Source organism: Protopterus annectens, chromosome 1.part1, assembly GCF_019279795.1.
Source record: "Protopterus annectens isolate FY-2018-M chromosome 1.part1, PAN1.0, whole genome shotgun sequence".
Taxonomy (NCBI): domain Eukaryota; kingdom Metazoa; phylum Chordata; order Ceratodontiformes; family Protopteridae; genus Protopterus; species Protopterus annectens.
Window position 1 is genome coordinate 593,379,189 of NC_056726.1, and position 12,631 is coordinate 593,391,819.

A 12,631-nucleotide genomic window follows, 5' to 3' on the forward strand; every position below is an offset into this window, starting at 1 on the left:
GAACCATTATACTGGCTATTTCACTCCATTTACCATAAGTGGTTGCTGCTAGCAATCACCTTTATGTCGAGCAGCTACCCCTTGTGGAGTAGAACCTGTATTGGGGGTCAAAGCCTGCCGGTCAATTTCAAATGCCTGTCAATTTTACTGCGGACAGAACAAAACACCAGAGCAAATCCACACAAATACAGGGAGGAGATGCAGACAGAAGCCACCCCAACCAAGAATCAAACCAGAAACATTCAGAAACCTGAAGTCTGAAATTCAAATGCTTAAAACTGCAGACACATCTTTGTAAAATGGCAGGGCACCAGAGCAAATCCACACAAACACATGGAGGAGATGCAGACTCCACACAGAAGCCACCCCAACCAAGAATCAAACCAGAAAACCTATAGCTGTGAGGCAACAATACTACTACTGCACCATCAAATACGCAAAGTCTGACATTCAAATGCCTGTCAATTTTATTTAACATTTTTTAATCAGGACAGTCTGACTTGGTACAAATAAACAATTTTCAGCAGAGGCCCAGGAAAGATACAGACCCCACAAAGAAGGAACCCCAGCCAAGAATCAAACCCAAGAACCTGCATTTACAAACCACAGATATTATGAGGAACAGATCAGATCGAATATGAGGCAAAATGGTGGTGGTAGGGAACTCAAGTCTTTAACACCTGCATACAGGTTCCGACCGCCGACGAGATCCCTAAGGCTCTGTCCCGAGTCCCTGCTGCTCCTCTTGCAGTCCTCGGTCTATCTATGCGCATGAGTCCATTAATTTTAAAAAAATAATTTTTTTTATTTTTTTTTCTTTCTTTTTTTATTTTTGAGGGGGCTGCAGTCCGGCAGCCCTATGCCACGAGCCGCCCCTACCCACTAGGCTAGTGGCCTCTTTTCAGTGGTGATCCAAGGTAGTATTTATACTACTAGGGGAAACTTGGTTAGGGCATCAGGAAAATTATCCTACTCTTTTCAAGAGGTGCTGTGGGGTCATTTACATCCACATGAGCTTCCACCAACTCAAGCAGATGGGACTTTGGTTTAACATCTCAGCCAAAGGGTGGCACACTCAAGAGTACAGTATCATAAATTCTGCACTGTAGTTTCTGGAACGTGATTATTAGTCCAATCACATGAAGAGTGACTAGAACACAGCCTTCTGCTCTTCTAGCACCAAAAGTAAGTGTGCGACCTGTTCATCCCCTGACACCACTGAATTCTTAGGCAGTGCTAGCTATGGATTGAATCAACATATGTCATCATCATCATCATCAAACCCCTTTTCCCCATTTTCTACATGGGGTCAGAGTATTGTGTTAACTGCCCCCAACACTCTCAGTTCAATGCCACACTCCTGCCTTCTTCAACACTCATGCCTGGCTGTCGCAGATCTTCTCTCACACAATACATCAACCTCTTTGCTGGACACCCTCATTTCCTTGTACCTTATTTCTGTCTGTCCCAAATATTCTTCACCAGATCATCTTCTGGTTTTCTGTACATGTGCATGAACCACCGTAATCTGTTCTCTTTGATCTTTTCTGCAATTGGAGCTTCTCTGGATTCTGCTCTTATGTCCTAATTTCTTCATCTCTCCCACAGTGTACATCCCACCACCATTCTCAAGCACTTAATTTCCATCACCTCTAGCTTTCTGCTCTGCTCTGCCTTTACTGCCCAAGTTTCCATACCGTACAGTAGCACTGGTCACACCACTGTTTTGTACACCTTATTTTCCAGCTTCTTTGGCATTCTTCTGTCATATAGTATACCTGACACTCTATGCCATTTGGCTGTAGCTCTTCTGATTCTAGCCTCAACCTTTTCATTCAGACTTCCCTCGTCCTCAACAACCCTCCCAAATTTTTGAAGCTGTTAACCTGTTCCACTATCTTCTCTTCTATCTCAATTCTTAGCCTCTTCTGATTTCACCAGTTTGCTGCCATTACCACTGTCTTATCTGTACTTAGTTACATCCCATGTGCCTTCAGTTTTGCATTACACTCCCCTATCCTTTGCTGGACTACTTGCTTAGAGTCTGCTTGTAATGCCACATTGTCTGCATACAGCAACTTTGTTGATGTGTCCCTTCCAGCATGTTTGCTAATGTAGTCCATCACCAGTATGAGCAGAAGTAGGATCAGAGATGAAGCCTGGTGCACACCTACTCCCACTAGGAAACCTTCTGTGAGACCGAACACTGTTCATACTTGAATCATTGTGTCATTGTACATAGCCTGCACTAATTCTACAGATGTTTCTGGGACTTCAAACCACCACAGTAGTGCTCAAATCAACTTTCTTGGGACTTTCTCAACTATCTGTCTCACTGCTAACATCAGGTCATTTTTGTGCATCCTGATCTGAATCCAAACTGCTTATCTAACAGCTTACTCTCTACTACTCTGTGTATCAGTTTATCAATCACTGTATCCAGAACTTTCTTGCAATGTGACAGGAATGTCATACCTCTGTACTGCCCACAGTTTTGGATGTCCCCTTTGTTCTTGTAGACTGGCATGAGTATGCTTAGTCTCCAGTCTTCCGGGATACACGTTTCTCTCCACACTGCTATAAGTACCCTCAGAAACCATTTCTCTCCATCTCACCTAACACCTTTATCATATCTGCTGTGACCTTATCTGAGCCTACTGCTTTCTCTGACTTAATTTTCTTTAGTGCTGTTCTTACTTCTTCTAAGGTAAGTGCCTCTTCTTCTCTCATCGTAGGCTGTGTGTGGGGCAGTACACCTTCTGTGGGAGTTTCTTCATTCAGAAGTTGATAGAAGTACTCCTTCTATCTACCTTTGATGTCCTGTTGACTGATGAGCAGGTTGTTGTTGACATCCCTTATGAAGGGTGTCTGACCACCTTCTGTATCTTTCTGTCTTTGCCTTGCAACCTGATATTGTTTCTTTGTACCACCTACTGAGTCACTCTCTGGAAGCTGATGCTCTGTTCTTTAGTATTGCAGCTCTTTTCTTAGCTTCTTTGCTAGCCAACTCTTATTTATTTATTATTATTTATTTTACATTTGTTAACCGGGGGTGTCTGACTGAGCCGAAAAGGCCCTTTTTCAGCAGAGGCCCGGGGAGAAAAGCTCCACAAAGAACAATTACCGATACATTTAGTTATTTAGACATGATCAGTATACACACAAATTACAAAAGACATGTTTTTACAGTGGTATGCGGCACATCAATAGTTACAGTGGAGAGAACAAACAAAAAATATTAATTTAAAAATAAAGGTAATTAATATATTTGTGGTGTACAGCTGAAATTTAGAACATAGATAAAATACATACATAGTACACAGGTACAGTACATACATTGTAGATTAGCCAGTGTTTGTGAGTAAGACTGAAAACTATTACCAAGTAATCTAGATTTAGTATGTATACCTTATCCACTTTCACTAGCCTGAGGAGCAATCATGGCACTGCCAACTTTGCTTGAGATGTTGCCTGATGAGGTCTTTAAAGGAGGCTTTGGATGATGTGTTGTTCCTTCCTAGCCTGGTTCGTCTTTTCTATCTCCCACTTTTTCCTACATGCCTTCTTTTTTTGATGACTTCCTGGACTTCTGCATTCCACCACCAGCTTTCCTTATGCACCTAATTTCCACATCTGTCTCAGCCACATATCTGTTCTGTAGTCCTCAAACATGCTGTTTTCAGGTGTTGCCATTTTTCTTCAACTCCACCTATTTCCTCCTCTTCTTGAGGTCCTGCAACTCTGAGTAATTCCTTGAACTGTTGTACTTTCTCTCCAGTCAACTTTCAGGTCTTCAGCCTGGTCTCTGTTGACCTTAGAGCCTTCTCTGACCACTGCTTGCAGATGATTGTGGCAATCAGTGGTTTATGCTGTGGGTTGACTGTTTCACTGGGGATGACTTTGCAATCATTGATTCTACCCCACTGTCTTTTCCTTACTAGGAGGAAGTCTACCTTAGTTGTATGTTGGCCACTCTTGTATGTGATTTTGTGACTGTCTCTCTTTCTGAACCATTTGTTGGCTACTATCAAGACATTTTCCAGACAGAAGTCTAGAATGGCTTCTTCTTCTTTATTCCTGTTGCCTCACATGGACCCAGGCAGGCCTCATATCCTGTTGTCTCTGTCCCAATATGTGCATCCAAAGCACCCATTATCAACACAGTTCACATTGTCCTGTATTATGTAGTAAGTCCTGCAACTGCTGTCTGAATGCACTCTTTTCCTCACCATCACATTTGTGCTGTGGGGCATACTCTGATTGCTATGAGCCTGTCACTAATTCTGATGACATCCCTTACTGCCTTCTGAAGCCTCTCTCTCACCACAATTTACAGACCATTTCTAGCCCATCTTCCTCTTGAGTAGTTGTCTCTAGATCCCAAGCCAAGTGACTTTGCTGCACTGCCCTTCATACCATTATGTCATCCACTTCCAAGCTGCATCCTGTCAGTGAACTTACACTGAGTGTAGCAATTCTTAGTTCATGTTTGGCAGGTTGATTGGTTTTACATACAGCTTTCACTCATAAGAACTATCCCAAGAAACACAGGATGGGCAACTGGACATCGGCTGGCTGCTGGTCTTTATGGCAGGCACACACGGGGCACATAGGGACATATACACACTTCCCACTGTTAGCATGAGTTCCTGGTATAGGTCGGATTCCCAACCATCTGGCAACATTAGTCAACATGACTGAAACAACTAGAGCCATATATTACACCAGCAGGAGACTAGCCCTGCCACACTGCATAGCAGGTGATACATGTTTTCCTATCTAGGATACTGCGCACCACAGTAGATGCCCAAAGTGATTGTTCTATACAAGTCTTCCTCCTATAGGGCACCATGTAGAGTCAGTGCTGCTTCCCACAGCTCCATTCATTGGCCAATTTGAAATAGACACACTCAGCATGTTTTTCAGAGGTGGGAGGTACCCCACAGAGACACAGGGATAATATGCAAACTCCAAACAGGCATTGGCCAAAGGTCAGGATGGGAAGGGAAAAGCTTAAACATTATGCCATCTGGTCATCATACTGAGATTCAATCTACTTATCTCTTTCAGGAAAATTTAAATGAATCTTAACCTGTCTGATTTAGCCTCTATGATTTGCATTCATGCAAAAGAAATACATATTTAAATCTTTCAATAGCTAAGTGTAAAGAACTCATGGTGGAAATAAAATCTGCCAGACCTGCAACCAAACTATGCTCAGAGAACCAAAGTTATGGAATTTCTGCCTGCTAATATAGATTTTACTCTTCTCAGAGAATGGATCTCATTGTGTTGTGAAAGCAGAAGTCAAAGGACTATTGCATACAATGTTTGTAAATGACTGTAAACTAGGTGTTGCTGTGAATCTCCCTACTGACATTCATGTACTCCAACAAGGGCTGGTTCTAACCAGTGCCTGGTATAATGACTATAGGCTTATACTTAATGTGAAAAAGTGGAGTGTGTTTTCATTTGGAAAGCGGGATTTCCCTAATCTATACCATATAAAGGAAACACGCCTAAAAAATGTCATTGTCATTAGAGATATGTTACATTTATCAGTAATGAGCTGCTGTTTCATCTTCAGTCATTAGTCATGCTTAGGATTATGTTAGCCATTATAATTAGTTTCTGAGGGCACCTCCTCTAGGTCTAAATACATCTTAGTTCTCCTCTATACATCTCTGTTTAGAGCTGTATTTGAATACAGTTACCCCATCAGCACATACCTCTCCAAACACATTGCCCAACAAGAAATGCCATAAAAATTCTTGAGTCTATATTAATTTGTTGAAGGTCCATTTCCGTGAATTTTTCTTCATCAACCGTAAACCACTGAACTTTCACTTCAGAGAACATTTATATCCACAAAAGATTTACATAGGGAAACAAAGCAGTTGGCCAACAGCAGAAATGTGCCCTTTTCCCCACTATAGTGCGATCTCAAAGTTGATATATATAGTTGGCAGTTGTGTGCAGCCCCAAAATTTGGGGGGTGTGGGGAGCACAGCCACCTACTTAGGTGGATTTGACATACTGCAGTGTGTGTTACAGTTGTAGTGTTGGCCAACTGCTTCCTTTTCCTATTTAAATGTTTTTTTGATGTGAACGCCCGCTGAAGTGTACGTTCGGTGGTTTCGGTTGATGAAAAAAAGTTTGTGGAAATGAGCCTTCAACAAATTGATATAGACGCAAAATTCTTAAATAAGAAAATTAATTGAAAAACCTTAACCTAGCACAACAGACTAAAATCCCTGTCATTATGCTGTTTCATACAATCTCGTGCAGCATTGTCTTTGCAAAGCCTTCTGTGCTATGAAAGACCCCACCCTACTAGACCCACTGAAAGCACTGCACTATAAATACCTGTATGAAAGACCTTAATTTTCATTGGCATATAAATAGGATATATCAGCATAATAGCTCTATAACACAAAGCAACACCTACCAATTATATTGACTCTCATAGCACATCAAACTAACACCTTAGCCAGCTATAAATCCAGACTCACCAGTTGGATTGATAATTGTTAATTCACCCCTGGGGTATGTAGTATTGCTCTCCATGAGCAGGTATCTGATTCTTCTGAGTTTTATAAGTTTAATCTGGCTAGGCATTTCACTGATCTAATGTACAGCATGCCTTGTAACTACCTATGAACTTATAAACTACAATATGTATCTCAGCAAGGACCAGAATACCCTGTCCTAGATAAGTGGTTAACTTTCTTCTGCACATTACCTTAATGAGAGGCACAATTCTTCCCTTTTGCTACTGTCTCTGTGGAGTGTATGTGTCCTCTTTAACTCTGTGCGGTATGCAGTAATAGCTGCACCATGCATACCCTTGAATGTTTTATTGGAGTTATAATATAGGCATCGGTATTTATTATTAGCAGTTTAGATTTCATAGTTAGCAGTTTATAGATATGTATATGTTTTGTAGAACATTTTAATATAAAATAGTTCCTCTAAATATTTTACTTAATTGCGGTGTAGAGTTTTAGCTTTGTAACTGTGTGGAATTCTGGCACAATTTTTTTTGTGGTAGTCATTTAAGGAAATCTTCTATCAGTTTATGAATAGGTCCTAATATCACACAACACCTTCACTGAGTTTTGACAGAGGAATGACTCCAATTGAATGGACTTAATGCCAGTAATACAAGTACTTCAACATATGTATGCTGTTTTCCAGGTAACACAGTCTCAAAAATACAAGAGTAATCAAGGTGATGGAAACAACAAAAACTGAAAGGCACATATGAATGCAGGTAGTGAGGCTCCCCCATCATTCAATCATTTTTAAGTTGGTTTAGCTGATTATATGCTCTGTAAAATATTTACAAGGATAATCATTTTGCTGGCAACTCTCTAAAGAACTGGAAGACACATGCATGTAAGCAGTCATTCTCTCCTCCATCCCATTATTTTTATTAAGTTTGTTTGGCTGATGTAGTTCTTGATGCCTTTACTTAATTTGGCTTCAATGGTAACTTTATGCACATTTTATTTCTATTCTTATGTGTATTTGCGTTTGTATTCATGTAATGCTTTATTTGTGTATATTGTATTTTCAGATTTGATTCTTAGGTCAGACAGTGCCTGACAGTCTTTCCTTCTTTGTGTGTGTGTGTGTGTGTGTGTGTGTGTGTGTGTGTGTGTGTGTGTGTGTGTGTGTGTGTGTGTGTGTGTGTGTGTGTGTGTATACACTTGTGTCAAATTTGACACCTAGATTAGAGTAGATGTTTTCTGTTGCTATGAGGACTTCTTGCTTCATGTTATTTGCTTCGTATTCCTTCCTGCATTGCTTTGCTTCCGGTATGTGGGATCCCTTTCTTCAGAAAGATTTTATCTTTCTGGACGTCTTTTACAGTTACAAATAAGGTAATGTACTTAAACCTGAGTTTTAAGTGCTTTTATTACTGTAAAGCATGTTTACTTTATGTCACAGCCTTGATTCCTGTTATATTTTCTATATTTTTATTATTATTATTCTTATGGAGTAATCTATTTGAATTATTGGTGATTTTTTAATGTAATGATTTTTCTTTTGTTTTTGTGTTTTTAGGGCATTTCTAAATATAATAGTTTTTCTTTGCTAAATGACTTTTCAAGATGGTAGCAATTTATTGGAATTGAAAGCATGTGATAGAGTATTAATCTGTGTCTGGCTATGAGGTCAAGTTGGCCTGCACTTATTTTCTCCATACATGAAACAGATTTGATGCACAAATAACCAGCAATCTGGTTTGGGTAGTTTTCCTTATTCATTTTATAGATTTCATTAACTCTTATCTTTGCATAATGGATCATGGCTGAAAAAGGTCTGAAATAAATCATTGGTTAACAAAAAAATGAAAAAGATACTGGAGCCAGCACATACCCTTCTCTCCAAGCAGACATCAGTGGTTCTTTCTTCCACCATGTGCATTCCTCCAACCAAGGAACCAGTTAGAAATGTATTCTTTCTCTACTCATTGTGTGATGTTCCCCATCTGTCCAACCATCTGATCTCATTTCTATGACTAACCACACTTTTACCCCTGTAGCAACTGTATCTCACATAGCTTTTAACTCATCTGTTTATATTCATAGGTATATACTAGGCTAACAACCACCAGGGCTCTTAGAAGCCTAGATGTGTAACCCAAATGAGACCCAAAATTTGATTTATATAGACTGCCTCTCTCCATCAGAGACATAAGAGCCGGACCAGGGGTGTGTTACTGATGATACGTTATAGCTAATCCCTCCCTCAGATCTATGATTATGACTGTCTTGTCCTCCCAACTGTAGATTCAGAGATCAGTTCCACTAACTCAACCCCTCCTATGAACTCCAGACATCCTACTTTCAAGCTATATATTATGTCATCTCCCTTATTTGAGTATACAATGTAGAACACAAAAAAATCATTCAAATGTTAATCAATATATAATGATTTTGTTTGAGAAATGCACCTTCACATTGCATGAGGTATCCAGTGGTGACTACTAAGATGAATATTTACTGCAGTGCTTGCCCTTAGCTTGTCCCATCTTAGTCAACTCACAGACTCTACTCTGCTTCTCAGTATTAGGGATTTCAGTGCTATGTTCCACATCACAAAACATACAACTTCAATAATTCAGCCCACTGGCCTCAAACAGACTAAAAGCATGCCAATTACATTATTTACACCACTACAGCCCCATCCACTGATGAAGAATTCAGGTATGGATTGTTAAATATTTCATAACTCTAAAAGGGGAGATGCAGAAATGGGGAGTGCTTGAATATGACTTTGTGGCATTTAGTATAAATGGTAATATTTTAATCACAATCAAAGCAAATAGATCTGTTGTGCAATAAGCAAGATGAATTTAAGACTGTGATGAAAGTGGCTTGATACACAATTTGTATACAGATGCATTCTGAAATTATTGTAACTCTACAAGATAAAAATGTGTTTTAAACTAACCCTATGATGCATGCTGAAGGAAAGTATGTCTCTAGGAGTTAGCAAACCATTCATCACTACAAGATCATTTCATTCTCATTTATTTTTTTTATTTCAACACCTGAATAAGTGTGCTAACTAGAGGAATTATTCCTAATCTGATAAATTGCAACTACAGCTAAAACTAAATATACATCTTTTTACCTCATTTAAGTCAAGGCATGAATTAAATTTCAGTAGAACTTGCAGTATCAGAATTAACTTTTTTATTCACCTGTTTAGACCTCCTGTCACATCTCATGTCTTTTCTTGTAGGTTTTATGCATGCTGGGTACCCAATAATGATGCATATCAACAGTGCAAATGCTCTTATAGATGTGGAGTTTATCCAGAAATCTGGACTATGGGGAAGTATACATGAATTGGGACACAACCAACAAAAAAGCAACTGGGAGTTTTCACCTCACACTACAGAGGCAACCTGCAACCTCTGGTCTGTTTATGTACATGAGAATGTGTTGAATATTCCCCGCCATGATGCTCATGGAGAGCTTAAACCTCAACAACGAGAAAACAGGATCAGGCAATACTTAAAGAAGGGTGCACAGCTCACAGACTGGAACGTCTTTACTTGTCTGGAGACCTATTTACAGGTACTACTGCATGCATGTTTACTACAAAGAATATCTTTCTTGTTTTTGTATCATTATTTTAATATTTATGGAAAAGAAATTGAAATCGCCTACTTCTAGCTCAGTGACGGACATAATAGCAATAACATAAACTTAAGATCTGAGCACAACTATATGCATTTAAATGATTGTCCCAAGGAGCAATACACGTAGTTTATGACATGCAGATGATTACTGACAGACGACAACAAAAAAACAAAGTAGTGTGAATGTGTCATGATGGATAATGGCTTAACTTGGTACTTGCCATTTCCCTTAACCTTATAATTCTTACTTGCAAGGACTATGATTTAAAGAGAGAACATAAGATGCAGATACAGCTGTATTGGCATGATCAGTTTTTTCCTAAGTAGGGCTTCAAGTATGCTTAAAATAACTTTAGAGTAACTGCTGAAATATTAATAATTATAGTACATAATGGATATATTAGCATTTTGTTTCCCTTCCTAGAACCAAAATTTATTGTGTTTACTTTTTCATAGAAATATTTGGTGTTTAGCTTTCCAAAACTATTGCATGCTCACATTTATGTAGTCACTTGGGATGATATGCTGTTTACTCCATACTGCTATTGTTTCTGCTGATGTTCTTTTGAGCCCAAGCCATAGAAAAACTACAGATGGAATGTGGAATGTTTTCATAGAGAAATTGTTTGAGAGCAAAACAATCAACAAAATGTTTAACATCAGGATCTATGCATACAATATCAGGGGGTATATTTCCATAAGAACAAGATACCCAATTAAGGTGAGAGACAAAAAATATAAGAAATGGAAGAGAGGTTGAACTCTAACTTTGAAATCTGTAATAAAAAAGCTGGACAAACAAATTAAACATAGTGCGAGACAAGATCAAGAAAAATCTGAAGAAAATTTATATAAAGATATTGAGCATAATAGGAAACCTTTTTATTGATACATAAGAAGTGGAAGGAGAAAAGACATACAAATTGATAAACTGTGTGTACATTCTAAAATTTATTTTCAGACACAACAGATTACAGATACATTTACCAAATCTTATGCAAAAACAGTTTGGCTCCACAAATGGATTGATATATTGTCCTACTGACATTCAGCTAACCTCAGATAGTAGAATCAAATTAGTCTATATTGAAAAAGAACTACTCAAACTGGATTCAAACAAAGCACATGGAGAATATGTAATTAGTAATAATGACCTGAGAACATTTCATCAAGACCTTACAGTACCATTATATCTGTTATTTACTAGGTCACATAAATATGGAGAGATTCCTCAATATTGGAGATATGTGCTTATTAAACCTGTCTTTAAGGGAAAGGGGAAGAGGAAAAACCTAGAGTCATATAGACCCTTAAGTTTAGTTTCATGTTGTAGAAAAATAATGGAGAAGGTAATATTGGATAAGTTATTTTCAGAATTGGATAGGTTGGGGCTTGAAACCATATATCAGTATGCATATGTTGAAACTAGATCTATTACCACCTGTAACATGATGTTCTATAACAACAGAATTACAGCTATGTATAATTGTGCTGTGATATAATTTATATAGATTTAACTTCAGCATTTGACAAGGTGAAACAGAAAACACTGATCAATAAATTAGAACAACTAGGTATTGATGTACTTCTGATAAGATAGATAGCTGCATGGTTTACAAATAGGACATGGCAAGTATCATACAGCAAATGGACATGTGAAATTCTTGGTTACAGTCAGGGTGTCCCACAGGACTCTACTCTAGGCCCTTACTTGTTTAGATTGTATCTTTCAGACCTAACTTTTTCATCTGAGGTGTTCTACAGTGTATATGCAGATTACCTGAAATTGAATAAACTGATTACATGTGTTACAGAAAAGGCATGCCTGCAAAAGATTGACCATTTGGGCACAGGAGAATAATATCCTGATAAATACATAAAAAACTAAGCATATGAGATTTGGGAGACATAAGTCGAAAGGTGAATATTTAATACAGCACACACTGATTGAAACTGTAGATTCATTTAAGAATCTGGGTATATGGGATGATCCAGTTTTGAGGTTTTCTAATCATATCAGCCAACTGGTTAATGATAGTTATAGAATTATAGGTTGTATAAAAAGATTTACTAGGTCACATAAATATGGAGAGATTCCTCAATATTGTAGATATGTGCTTATTAAACCTGTCTTTAAGGGAAAGGGAAAGAGTAAAAACCTAGAGTCATCTAGACCCTCAAGTCTACTTTCATGTTATAGAAAAATAATGGAGAAGGTAATATTGGATATGTTAGTGTCAGAATTAGATAGGTTGTGACTTGAGACCATATATCAGCATGCATATGTTGAAAATACATCTACTACCACCTGTAACATGATGTTCTATAACAACAGAAATACAGGTATGTATAATTGTGCTGTGATATAATTTATATAGATTTAACTTCAGCATTTGACAGGTTATACTAAAAACACTGAACAATAAATTAGAACAACTAGGTATTGATGTACTCCTGATAAGATAGATTGCT

The 12,631-nt window shown here is 38.2% G+C and overlaps 1 protein-coding gene across 2 annotated transcripts in view; it reads left to right on the forward strand.

The window, feature by feature from the left end:
- LOC122806471 (TRPM8 channel-associated factor homolog) overlaps window positions 1–12,631 on the forward strand; it is a 653,565-nt gene that overhangs the window by 549,185 nt on the left and 91,749 nt on the right. For both annotated transcript variants that reach the window (XM_044076949.1, XM_044076942.1), the window contains exon 7: window positions 9,757–10,094. In XM_044076949.1, the coding sequence (XP_043932884.1) occupies window positions 9,757–10,094 (338 nt within the window). The remainder of the gene's footprint in view (window positions 1–9,756; window positions 10,095–12,631) is intronic.